Source organism: Drosophila pseudoobscura, chromosome X, assembly GCF_009870125.1.
Source record: "Drosophila pseudoobscura strain MV-25-SWS-2005 chromosome X, UCI_Dpse_MV25, whole genome shotgun sequence".
NCBI classification, from domain to species: Eukaryota; Metazoa; Arthropoda; class Insecta; order Diptera; family Drosophilidae; genus Drosophila; species Drosophila pseudoobscura.
Window position 1 is genome coordinate 50,877,498 of NC_046683.1, and position 12,989 is coordinate 50,890,486.

Sequence of the window (12,989 nt, forward strand, 5' to 3'; positions counted from 1 at the left end):
ACAAATTGCCCCTCACAGAACCAATGAAAAATTGGAAAAGCAAATCAAAGGTTGGAAAAAACAAACAGAGAGAGAGGGGGAGAGCGAGAGAGCGAGTTTAAGTGGCTTATCATCAAATGCAATGGAAATTTTTAAGTTATGATTCGAAGGTTGCCATTTGGTCGGGCTCCAAAGAGTGATCCCAACGAAAAGGCAACGTTACGACGAGCTCAGACCGGGATTAGGCACTAACTCTTTATTGCCCGTCTGTCTATCCGTCTGCTCGTGCAGGAGTCGAAGACCTATGACAATGCGAATGTGGCAGCTGCTGGTGGAGCGGGCGCCGGAGTGGGTCCGGCCCAGACACAGGGGCCGGCGGGCGTCCAGCCGCAGCGGCCCGCTCATGCAAAGGAATACAGCTTCTTGGACATGGAACTCAAATACGGCTTTCTTCAGGTGAGTGGCAGGTGGGAGTGTGGCCTTCGCTCGGATATTGTATGCTGTATGTTGTCCTGCAGCTGACGGAGGCCCTGGCGTATCTTCACTATTCCGGTCACGTAATTCATCGAAATGTGTGTCCATCCTCTGTACTAATAACTAAACGCGGTATATGGAAGCTAGCTGGCATGGAGTATGTGGGTGAGTACCACTACCACTACTCGTGGTAGTATATTGTGGCCACTGTCCATAGGCCAAATTGAAATGAATTGAACTGACGGGTGTGTGGGGCGGAATGGCAATTTGTATTCATATTCGCATTGCAGAAAGAATGAATGAGACTGATTTGAATAGCTCAATTCCGTGTCCGCCGTGGAGTAACAGGGTATCAAAGATGGCCCAGCCGAATCTGGATTTTATGGGTAAATTCGCATCATTCATTTGTATCTTCGATAATTTGTATATTGTGATATATTTTAGCACCCGAAACACAGTCAACGTCCAAGTGCAGTCTGCTCAGCGATATGTTCTCATTGGGAATGGTGATCTGTGCTGTATTCAACAATGGCAGGCCCCTGATACAGGCCGGAAACTCCACCTCCAACTATGCCAAGCAAATGGAAACGGTGCGTAAATAGCAGAGGGATCTACATCGAAGGACAAGTGCCAATTGGTTGGATAAAAAGTTTCCAGAATCGCTCCGCTTGGCTGCTTCTGGGCTGTGGATTCTGGTCTGTGGGCTCTTTCGAGTTTGGCTTGTTTGCCTGCTGTAATTAGATTCGCAGCTTTGTCAAATGCAAATGTAATCAAAAAGTCCACTTGAAACTCTAATTATTTTGCCACTTGTGCGGACAGGTGACGGAGCGGAGCAAACAGAAGCTGTAGCTGTAGCTGTAGCCGTAGCCGTAGCCCCCCCAGGCGTTTGTCATTAAAACTTTTCGTCCTGTCTGGGGCATTGGACTTGTCCTCAAGTGGTTTCTAATGTTGTGGCCAAGTTTATTTCGGTTATGCTTATACTTTTCCCCCCTTTTCCCTCTGCTGTCCCTAACAGTTGGATGATATGGTCCACAAGTTGATGCCTCGTCTGCCCATTGCCCTGCAGGAGGCCACTTCGCGCATGGCCAGTCGGGATGCAACGGCCCGGCCCACCGCCCAGCTTCTGCAGTTGATCAAGTACTTCATGTGAGTGGATAAATTAATTAACTTTCAGCTAAAGCGTACAACAGTCGTCAGAGTAATAGCAATTTGTGTAGTTTTTTCACACAAAGTTTTTTTTTGTTGAGTTTTAAATGTAATTGACACCTGCTGAAAGCACACACACACACATTTACCTGAATATGTGTGGTTTGATGTGGTGGTGGGACACGCAATCTCTAAGCCAATTTGTAGCTGAAATTCAATTGAAGGTTTCACTTTTTTTTTGCACCAACATCAACCATTCAAGCAACGAAGACACACATACGCTTTAATTACGTCTGTTTGCCAAATGAAAACGGTAATCAGACCTGAAAGACATACACAATGCAAAGTGAATGGAGGCTGGAAGCTCCGAGAAGGTCCCACACGGAAGTGGAAGAGATGAATGGTAGCGCGGCGAATGTTCTACGCGGAGCTGAAAGGGAGATGAATGAAGGTCAGAGCTGGAGTGGAAGCTTTTCAGCTGATTGTGCTCTAGTAGTGGAATTCAAGTGGCAGTTGGAGGCATCTCCTAGGACCTGCCTTCCTGTCTTGCTGCCTCCCTGCCTGCCTGCCTGCCTGCCTGACTCTGGGATTTATGACGACAGCAGCTGTTTGCCTCCTGCCTCCTGGAGAGATCTGCGGAGGGAGTAGGAGTCCGGCCGTGCAGGCGTGCCGCGCTTAGACAAACAAAGCCAAAGATGATGCTGGTCGCTGGGGGAGATGGGGCATAGCTGAAGTGGCAATGGCAGTACAGCGAACACAGATGACGATTCCATGAGGCGCCCCAGCGAGTGGATACCGCATACAATCTAAAATAAAGATTTGATAATGGAAATGTGAAAGGAAGGAAAATAAAAGAAGTGGCCTCAAAGTAGAAACATTTTATCAAGGCTAAATCCTCTATGATAGAACCACTTTCCTTGGAAAAAATACCTGCAAGAAGGAAACGGTTTTGGTGTTTCTAACAATATCTTGTATATGTATATTTAAAGTGCAGTGAAAGTGTACGTTGCATGGTAGACCTTCAGTCTGATATACCTCGCGTTACACCCATCTTTGTGCGACTCTAAACACGCTGACAGAAGCAGCAACAGGGACAGCAACAGCGTGCTGCTCCACTTCCATCACTTTCCCTTCGGCTCTTCCGCTCTATCGGCATCACCATCTCCAGTGCCGCTCTGCCACTGCCTCTCCCATCTCGAGCGTCTTCCCATTCCCCCATCTTCCTCCTTCCTCCCTGTTGGCCAGGCAGTCAGTCTGTCAGCCAGGTTGGTGGCAGCACTTTGAAGTTAATTTAAATGTTGTCAACATTTTCCGCGTTTTTAGCTGCGTATGCAAATGTCTCGAGTGTCTTGGCAATCAGTGGCAAGCTAACTTTCCTTACTTACTCTGCCACAGAGTTTCGCCCCGACTCCGTGACTCCGCGGCTCCGAGACTCCGCGACTCACCGACTCTTAGGTAGATGGATATACTTGAAATATGATTTTGCTTGGTTGGTTGCGCTGATTAAGTCGACAAGAAGGCAAGTAAGCCGGACAGCATCTGTTGCCGCGTGCAACACGGCGCATACGTAATTCGAATTAGTTTCATTGTTTATCAAAGCGCACCGTGCGGATTTGTCAATGCAACTTTCTGCTCAGCGGCAAACAATACAACTGTATTTCTCATTTTCTGAGCAATTTCCCAGCCAAGGACCCTCTTGGCCTGCTCCGCCACAGATAACAGACTTAGACCAATAAAGGGGTTTGGTATTCACAGAATGTGGTCGAAAGTAAACACTTTTTGGCAATTAAATTTCAGCAATTCGCATTTACATAACAATGAAAAGTACGAGTATTTAAAATTCTGAGTATTCAGAAAGTTGTGGCAGCGCCACCGCACTCCGTGGCCCCGAGGGTGTGACCGGGCGGAATGGGGCTTAATATTTTAATTGAAGTCCCTGCCGAGATACATAAATATTTCGTTTAGTTAATATTCGGTGTGTTTTAATTTGTCTGTTGATGAATTGAATATTCGAGTTTTACATTTAATTGCCTACCATTTAGCCACTAATCCAATTCGTAGCGAAAAACTGCAATTAAGCACTTTAAAGAGATTATATAAAATGCGTTAAATATTCGTTTGAAATACGTGCGATTTTATTCAAGAGTACTTGCACTCGTACCATATTTACCCAAACTGACAGGCAGATGGTGAAATTTAATTTAATTTGATACGATACTTGCGACTTAAGGTTCTTTTGCATCTTCCACAGCGATCCGGCTATAAATGCTCTCAAGTTCCTGGACGTGGTCAACATGAAGGACACGCAGCAGAAGTCCCAGTTCTACAAGACCACCTTGATAGAGGCCATGCCGGTGATACCACGTGTAAGTCTCCGTCACTGTTTCTGTGTCTGTCTCTGTCTCTCAGGGCTCTAACCGGAAACGGATGCAGCCATTTTTGGGTTTTCTATATTTTACTTCTTTTTGGTATTTGGTTTGGGAAGAGGAGTCCAGTGGAGTAGGGAACAGACAGCGCATTAATCATTTACCACGGCGCCACGTTGTGCGCTTTACGGCCAAACAATTTGTGAATTACGGGCCGTTTTATGACAGTTGGACAAAAATGTTGCTGCAAACGAGTGTCCTTTTGTTTTTCTGGCTCCGAGCACAGAGCGGGGCCGTGGGGTGTCAAGCCATCAACAACAGGCACGGAACAGGAACCCGGACAACAATGGAGCCTGAAGCGGAAGGTGGAAGGGCTTTGGCCATTGTCCGACACCGTTAATGACAGCTTACCATCGGCAATTGAAATGCCATAGACTAGTTAATGACTGTGTCTGTTCTCTCACTTTTATGCACCTTTTTTCTCTCTCTCTCTTTCTCTCCGTCTTCAGAAACTTTGGTGGCAGACCATTTGGCCAATGCTCAAGTCGGAGATCAACAATAACGAGGTCCTGGCCGCAGTCCTGCAGCCCGTCATGCTCTTTGTCCAGGAAGCCACGCACTTCGAGTACGATGCTTTGATGTCCGCCACAATGAAGTAAGTAATACCTTTGTATAGTAATAGTGAATAGTTTTGAAACTTGTGAATGGAAAGGAAATTTAGCTGAGAGCAGACCCTAATGGGAAACTGGGACTTGAGCTGCAGGTTAGAGATGAAAGTAGAATAGGAATTTGTATAAGATCGGTGACTAGATGTTAGGGGGTCACCATGATGGTGGCGGAAATATTTAAACTATCTTGAACTAGCTGTTTATATATAAAATGTTCTATAAACTAAACTAAAAACCTGACAAATTATTACTTGATATGGGAAATAGAGAATGGACTGATTAAATTCGTGTTTCGAAAGCTCTTCATCAACTAACGCGCTGTTATTATCCTTTATTATATCCGATAAGTACCCAATCGAAGTGAAGATTCATTCATTCAAATAAGAGTAACCGTAAATGTATTCATTACACCTATTCATATTCATTCATATAAAGTCCGGCGGTAAGTAGTGCTCTCATTGTTAGGGCAGCTTCCGGAGTTTCTCTTTCTCTCCATTTTTCGTCTTCGTCTTCGTCTTGGTTTCCCTTTCCGTATACCAGGATCCTGGAGATCTCCCACAACTGTTTGCTTAAACAATTGAAAAACTTTTCGGACACTTTTTCTGTTATTTAATTTTCATGACATTTTATTGCGCTCAGTAGGGCGGCCGGAGCTGGGAGGACACGACAGTTCATATTGTAATTTATAGAGCTCAAGTGGAAGCTGCAAACTTTCCCAGCTCAACTACTATGCCGTGGGAGGGTGCTCTCACCTTTTGTGGCAGCCGTGCATAAATTAGTGAAACACACAAAGCCCGGAGATCCCGGAGAGCTCCGGTTCGCGCTCACTATATTCGCACTTTGCTGGAAAGTTGCTGGCAAAGTTTCTGGCCACTTGTAAGGCGCTTATTGACACCCTGCCGAAAAAGTTTTCCACACGACACAACCACAAAGGACACGGCACGGAACGGACACGGACTAATGCGTTTATTTTTAGTAATTCGTTTCTTCCTACAATCCGGCCATAAGTCAGGGACAACTTTTATCTAATCACATCTGTGGCGTATCGCTCTCTGTCTCTCTGGCTGTCTGTCGCCTTTCAGAATCGTCTACAATACACCGAAATCCATTCAGGCAAGCGTTACGATACTTGAGAATTTGCATTTGATTATTGAGAAGACGAAGCCGGAGGATGTTACCACAGACATAATGCCGATGCTATTCTGCTCCTTCGACGGATCCACGATACAAGTGCAGGTGAGTGCTCTGCTTTCTTGGGCTATGCAAATGAGTTTTGACAGAGAGAAAGACAGACGGCTGCCGGCTGCCGGAGAATGGAAATGGGTTGACAGAGCTCGTTGTGTAATTACGAGGCACTCGCACAGCACACCAGCAATTTCTTAATTAACTGCGACTCAGGCCATAGAAAGAGCCTGGGGGGGCGTTCGCTAGTCATGTTCATGAATTTCCATATCGTTGTTTTGTGGTTTCTTTCTGCTTTAGAGTGCCGCCGTTGTGGCTGTGGCCAATGTCTTTGACAGCATCGATGAGCTCTCCATTCGCCGCATGGTCCTGCCCAAGGTCAAATTGGTATTCGAGAAGAACATTACTGATCCGAAGATAGTGCAGAATGTGCTCATGTGCATTGAGCGAGTAATGGACCGCATGGAGCGGGCACAGGTGAGTGCTGTGCTGCACCCTTTTTTGTTTTGTTTTTCTTTTTTCAGTTTTAAGCCCCAACTGAGTTCGATAAATCGTCTGTGTAATTTGTGTGCAGGTCATGGAGGAGGTCCTACCGCTGCTGGCCAATATACGCATACCCGATCCGGATATCATCATGCGTACTGTGCGTAAGTTGACCCAGACAATGCCTTCTCGTTCAATTTCACAGACAAAAACAACAGTCCGCATTGTTTTTGCCCATCGCCGATAGCCAAAAACTAATTAACTTGCATAAAACTCAATTTGCGAGCTTGCTGGCCTCTCACAGATACAACCCACACAAACACACTCATACATGAATATTCGATTGTATCTATGCGATTGCGAATATGTGGATGCAAACATATGCCAACAGTGCGTTTCGGGATTGTACGGAACTGCGAATGGAATAAGCCGCAAATCCTGAAACGCACTGTTGGAGAGCCAAGAGCTTATCACAAGAGTCTCTGTTGCTCTTCGATTCCACAGGCATCTATCATAAGCTGTTTGTGGACAAATCATACGGCCTGAGCGTGGAGACCATGGCCACCAACGTGCTGCCTCTGCTCATACCGCACACCGTAAATCCGGCACTCAATTTCGAACACTATTGCTATCTGCTTGAAGTAAGTCCCCTGAATGCTCTAGAATTTTTTCAGACTAGCACTCTGTTCCTCCCTTATGTCAGGTACTGCAGCAGATGCTGGAGGCCATCGATCGACAGCAGCGGAATAAATTGAAGCTGGACAACCTGTCGATGGCCTCGCCCGAGCGACACCGGACACTGCGCCACCAATTCTCAACGGACAACATGAACGCGCCGCCCTTCAACATCCCCAACCTGCGCATAGATCAGCGCAAGACCTCTAGTGCCGAGGACATGGCCCGTAAGAACTCTGGCGGTAAGTGGTGGGGCTGTGGCAGTACCAGTAATATGTACATCCTTAATTATGCGGCCTCCGGTCATTTATAATTGGAAATTTTAGTCGTGATTTCAAATTTGATACCTATCGAACGTGACGGAAGCCCTAATTCTCTCATTTCTATCTCTCTCTGTCCATTGTGTGGCCATTGTGCGGAGCCTTTAATTGTATTATTAGGAAAATGATAATTTTATAATAACCAAAATGAAAATTAAAAGCTGCGCCCGCGGCCAGGTATTATCCGGTGTATCAGCAGTGCAGGCGCCTAATGAACCTTTGCCCTAATGATGATTTATTATGATGGCCTTAATCGCGTGTAGACATGACACGACTCGGCCCTGGCCCTGGCCATGGCCCTGGCCCTGCACCACCCTGTACTCTCCACTCATCTTCCTGCAGTTTCTTGGCAACTAACAATTTGCCAGAAATGTAAGCTTGGCCCTGGCCCTGACCGCCCCCATGTCAGCTGTCCACATGTCAGCCTGCTGCGTATTGAAAAGTTGAGAGTCTTCTTCTCTATGGGGGGCGTCTCTGTCTTTGGCAAACAAACAGAGCCAGTCCGTTTGTGGTTCTCAAAAGACAGCACAAAAGGGCCAACATTTACAAATGGTTGCATTTTTCTGAGAATAGATGGTATTCTTTGTATTCATAAGTAACTAAGCGTTTACGCTTAAACCTAAGACTATGAGGCATCCATGTTTAAAGACAGGTTACTCCTGTTTGCAGTAGCTATGTCTTAAAGCCAGAAGAGCTCTATACGAGTATACTCTTTATGAATATGAATACAAACATTTTGCATATACTTTATAACTGCGGAAAACTCTACTCATCTTCGCAACAAGCCACCCCAATAAACTACAAAGTGAATGGATAAACTTGATATTCAAGTTAATAACTTACGCCCATGTATTGCCACAAAATGTGCCTCGCCTGGTGGCATAACCAGAAGCCACGGAGACGTGCACGGGGAGGGGGGCGGGGGTGGAGATGCCAGGTGTCAGGGTCTGGTTAGGGAGCCAACAAGAGTCATATGCAGCGGCCGCAACCGCAAAATGTGCGAATGTCCTTGACAGTGACAGAACCAGCCAACGGAAGGATTGTGGATGGGTGGAGCAGCTCTGAAATGATGGGTCGTTCTGGGGTTTGGTGGTTTTTTGGTAGTGAGTGCGTGGGGCTACGGCTACGTGCCTCTGTTTTCAGGCCTCGACCGCGAACATTATTAGACTTAATTAGCTGGGCTCAGAACACCGAATGCTGGCCCTGTCAGCGAACACGTAATTGTATATCTCTCTTGTGCTATCCCTCTCTCTCGCTCTCTCTTTCTCTCTCTCTATTCCTTCAATGTATGTGGATGTAAATTTACCTTTTGTCTCTGTTTCTGCGGCAGGGTCTGGAATGCTGGGTGGCTGGTGGTTCGGCTGCTCGCCATCGTCGCCGGATAGCAATTTCCTGCGCGTTGGGAACGTGTTCCCCAATCGACGGCTCTCGGACAACACGCTGATGACACCCAAGATCCGCATCGCGCCCTCGTGCGCCTCATCGCCGGGCGGCACGCCGGGCAGCGGCCTACCGACGCGACGCCACTCAAGCATTGGGCCACAGGAGCGCCGGGGCTCCGCCATCAATTTGTCGCCGCCAACTGTAAGTTGTTTGTGTCTGCCACGCCACTGGGCGAGCCTTCAGATCCAGTACCAGTTTTTTGTTCGTTTTCGAAATTCGGTTTTCATTTGTTGCTTTCCGTTTTCCTTTTTTGAATTTTCATTCTTGTTTGTCGTTCATTTTGTGGCCGCCATTGCCATTGTTTGTTGTGGCTTTTCACTTTCGTTGTTTCATTTCGGGCCTCTTCCCTTTCAATTGACTTTCGGCGGCCACAAAGGGCCACACAAAGTCACTTTTATCATCTTTTATTGGAATTTCGTTTGAGTCCGCCCTTCGTTTCGTTTGGCTCTTTCAGCAGCCCATGTGTCATCATATATCCAGTTGAACTATAACTACTACTATATCCAAATAGCGATATCATAGCCATATAGCCATATAGCCTTATAGCCATATAGCTATAGCGCCTAGCGTAGCGTTTAGCGTGTTTAATTTCAGTCTACAATTACAGTTACCGTTAACAGTTAACAGTTGCCACCACAAGCTGCTTGAAGCAAACATTGCCACAAAACCAGACAAGAAACATTCCGTTCTCATTTCAGTTTCACTTTTAAGTTTCCTTCTCAGTTCCGTTTCATTTCCCAGTTTGATTTTTTATGAATGTGGTTATGTAATTGATTATCTCATTATCCCCACTACCCTCCAAAAGCCCCACCGCTATGAAGTCAACATTCAACAAAAGCTCTAACACACGCTCTCTTATCTCTTATCTCCACTCTCCCCACACAAAAAAACAAAAAAAAAAAACCCCCCACCACACGTGTGGCACACAAAATGAACAAAATAACGTTGTCCTCCTCATCGGGGTCATTCGATCTCCACTCTCTAAAACATTTAGTACGGTGGTGCCCGCGGTAGCTCTGGATCGAGTCTATCGGTGCCCTCGACTTCGGTATATGTTGTAAGTCAAAAAAACACAGCAATCTGTCATCTACTATGTCGAAAACTCACCGCTTCGACCACGTCGAAGATGCTATACCTTTGCTGGGCTTGAAATTGTTGGGTATTGCCGTTCATGTTGTATAACGAATTTTTCTTTGCAATGTCTTTTGAACGGGAATCTGTTCCACTAAAGTACTATAGTACTGAAGTCCTATGATATGTTATATCTTAAAAGATACATCTAAAAAATAAATGAAAGATAAACTGACTCACCCATCAAACAGTCATTTCAGCTTTCTCCTTACATACCTTAAGCCAAACGCATAGCCTCTGCAAGGGTATAGGTCAAAGTCTAGACATGGTTAGACCTAATCGTATTCGGATCGTATAATGTTCTTGTGCGAGTTGTGGGCAGCATCCAGCCAGCATCGAAATTGACTTTGCCTTGTCTCGTTGTTGTCTGTCTCGTTGTACTGTTATCGTTGTCGTCTCCTAAACGCACTCAACAAAACTCAACTCTGTCCCGCTGTCTCTCTCTAAATACACACAGACACACAAACATTACAAGCAACAACAAAAAAACATACACACTCGTTCAAGCTTGCAACGGTTCTTGTTCTCGTTCTTGTTTCTGTCCATCCCTCCATCCATGCCAAAGGTAGTTGGTGCACCTTGGATCGTTTTCGTTTCTAACCGTTTCCAACCAGTTTCTACTCGTTTGCTCGCCTACTCGACTCGTTCGCTTACTCGCTCACTCGCAAGCGTCACTCGCTGCGTCTCTTTTGATGTGTTTTTTGAGACTGAAAATTGAGTTTGAATATGAATTTGACTTGCTGTCTGAATCTCTCTCGTTGCTGTTCTCGTATCCGTATCCGTACTCGTTCTTGTGCTGTTATTTGAATGGATTTTGTTTCCATATTCTGTGGTCCTATGTTGTTTTTAATTTTCCCTCCATTTTGATTTTTGTTCGCCCTTCTATGCATTTTGCTGCGCTGTTGCTACATACTGTATGTGTTACTGTTTCTGTTTATGTCTCCTATCTTTAACTTGTTCTTCATCGTTTTCGTTAAATTCTGGTTTGTTTTTTGTGTTGCTCCTGCACAGCGATTCAAGAGTTCTGTTCTTGAGAGCTGTGTCTGCATCTCTTTGTACATCTCTCTCTATCTCTGGGTCTTGCCCCGCCTCCAGCCAGGCCAAATGGAAGCTTATGCTAATAACCCGTATTGTGTACATAATAGAGTCGATTCTATACAATTTTTCTTGTTTTTTGGTGTTCATGTTACATTCTTTTCCTACTTACTTATTACATTTTGTGTTCCAAGTGTGCGTGTTAAAGAGAGGCCTACACGAAAATGTAATGGAAAGTATCTGAATATCGATGTTCAAAGATGTAAATGTTATGAAGTGGAGAGTCTAATCAAATTTGAGAACGGAAAAATCATCAATGCAAAAATGTAAGCGCCGAAATTTCTGGGGCTTCGTAACAAATAATGTGTTGAAAGTCGTGGAAACTTTGAAACTTGAAAGAAGCGTTTATTTCATAGCTACCGAGGTCCAATTGAATATTGAATTTCAGAAAAAGCATTTTTTTGATGATGGATTAATTACAAATATATATAAAGTGTTCGGGGGAGAAACAACTTTGATATCCGATAGGACTTTCATTCAAAAGGATCTATCTCTTAAATGACCAAAGTTAAGCTAATTAACTCGTCTCTATTCTTATGGCTAACATCGAAGGGCCATTAAACGACGGTGAAGCCATGAAGACTAAATGGAGGACCCGCCATCAGTAGCCAATACAACAGAATAAACAACTGCAGCTTATGTTTATACATATATCTATTATGCGATACTTTACTATACTGTTCTAAATACTCGTATACCTACCTACTTATTCATTAAATGTCCTGATCGTGCTCAATGTTAATTTGGTTTCCTTCCCATTTCCCTCTGTTCATGTTGCGTTTTTATCCAGGAAAACAAAATAACAAAAACTCAAGAGATATGTACACCGACACACACAGACACACATATGTACACATGGACACTATACGTATTATATATGCATATGTGTATTGGTATGTCTTGATAAAAACGAAAAGAAAATAAAAGCCAGATTTTTGTTGTGCATTTTCGTTGCTGTTGCTGTTGCTGAATCTTTGAACAGCAGCGCAGTGGAATCATGTTTAACCCCGGGTTGTTCCTTTTACCAGCCAAAAACACACACACACAGACACGCTCCAGGCCCAGGCCCAGATACAGATACAGGCACAGACACGGACACAGGCACAGATACAGATACAATCAATACATATGTACATATGCGTTAAAAGGCTGCGTTTTTTTCATGAATGTACTTTCCGTTCTTCATTTCATGTACGAACACGAACAAATACAAAAAAAAATAAAATAAAATCGATTATACGTATAAAATAAAATTAAAAAATTCGCAGCTTGCACGGAGCATGATCGTGAGTACACGTTTCATAATTTCGGATTTTCAATTTAATTTTCTTTGAATTTTCCATCACGGTCTCCTTCGCATACACTCTCTTATTCTGCCTTTCAACTATTTAAGGTCTAGACACGCACATACACACACACACACATACACACACACTCATACTCACACACACACACACTCAGAAGTATGCTGATATTAAATTTTATGTTAATGTAATTTGATTTCATTTGATGCGGCCCCTTATCCAGCCCCCAACTCCCAGCTCCAAACCCCACAAGCCACCACCCCATTTCGACGACGAGACCAAATCTGATTTGAGTACTTGAATAATTTGGAGTGTATGTATATTCATTCGCATATGTAAATACATACATACATACTATGTCCATATATCTATACCCATTCTATAAGTATTCTCGTACCGCTTATATTCGTTTATATTCGTTTGTATCAATGTTTTTTGGATCAAAACATTCTCATGTCTGTCTGTCGATTGATTGAGTTTCGAGTTTGACTTTCGACTTTGCCAAAAATCTTTGCTTTCGTTTCGTTTTGTTGTTTGTTGCTTCGTTGGTTTGTTGGTTTGTTTGATTGTTTGTTTGTTGCACAATCAGCTAAATGTATACTTCTTCTCTGTCAGAGCCACTCATGAATAATGCCTTGGGTTCGAGAGACTCAAACTAACACTGACACTGACACTGACACTCACACACCCACGCACATCGAATACTTTGTACATAGCACAAAA

At 44.3% G+C, this 12,989-nt stretch overlaps 1 protein-coding gene across 12 annotated transcripts in view; it reads left to right on the forward strand.

Annotated features, from left to right (window-relative positions):
* bma (SCY1-like protein bma) overlaps nucleotides 1-12,989 on the forward strand; it is a 57,265-nt gene that overhangs the window by 37,662 nt on the left and 6,614 nt on the right. For 6 of the 12 annotated variants that reach the window (XM_033384883.1, XM_033384885.1, XM_033384884.1 and 3 more), the window contains 14 exons: nucleotides 271-435; nucleotides 498-618; nucleotides 744-839; nucleotides 898-1,043; nucleotides 1,469-1,599; nucleotides 3,851-3,965; nucleotides 4,475-4,620; nucleotides 5,716-5,869; nucleotides 6,116-6,292; nucleotides 6,390-6,462; nucleotides 6,803-6,939; nucleotides 7,002-7,215; nucleotides 8,624-8,877; nucleotides 9,731-9,793. In XM_033384883.1, coding sequence (XP_033240774.1) covers nucleotides 271-435; nucleotides 498-618; nucleotides 744-839; nucleotides 898-1,043; nucleotides 1,469-1,599; nucleotides 3,851-3,965; nucleotides 4,475-4,620; nucleotides 5,716-5,869; nucleotides 6,116-6,292; nucleotides 6,390-6,462; nucleotides 6,803-6,939; nucleotides 7,002-7,215; nucleotides 8,624-8,877; nucleotides 9,731-9,793 — 1,992 coding nt within the window. Of the gene's footprint in view, nucleotides 1-270; nucleotides 436-497; nucleotides 619-743; nucleotides 840-897; nucleotides 1,044-1,468; nucleotides 1,600-3,850; nucleotides 3,966-4,474; nucleotides 4,621-5,715; nucleotides 5,870-6,115; nucleotides 6,293-6,389; nucleotides 6,463-6,802; nucleotides 6,940-7,001; nucleotides 7,216-8,623; nucleotides 8,878-9,730; nucleotides 9,794-12,230; nucleotides 12,249-12,989 lie in introns of all 12 variants that reach the window. The other 6 variants (XM_015187587.2, XM_015187592.2, XM_002134982.3 and 3 more) reach the window with 3 other exon arrangements.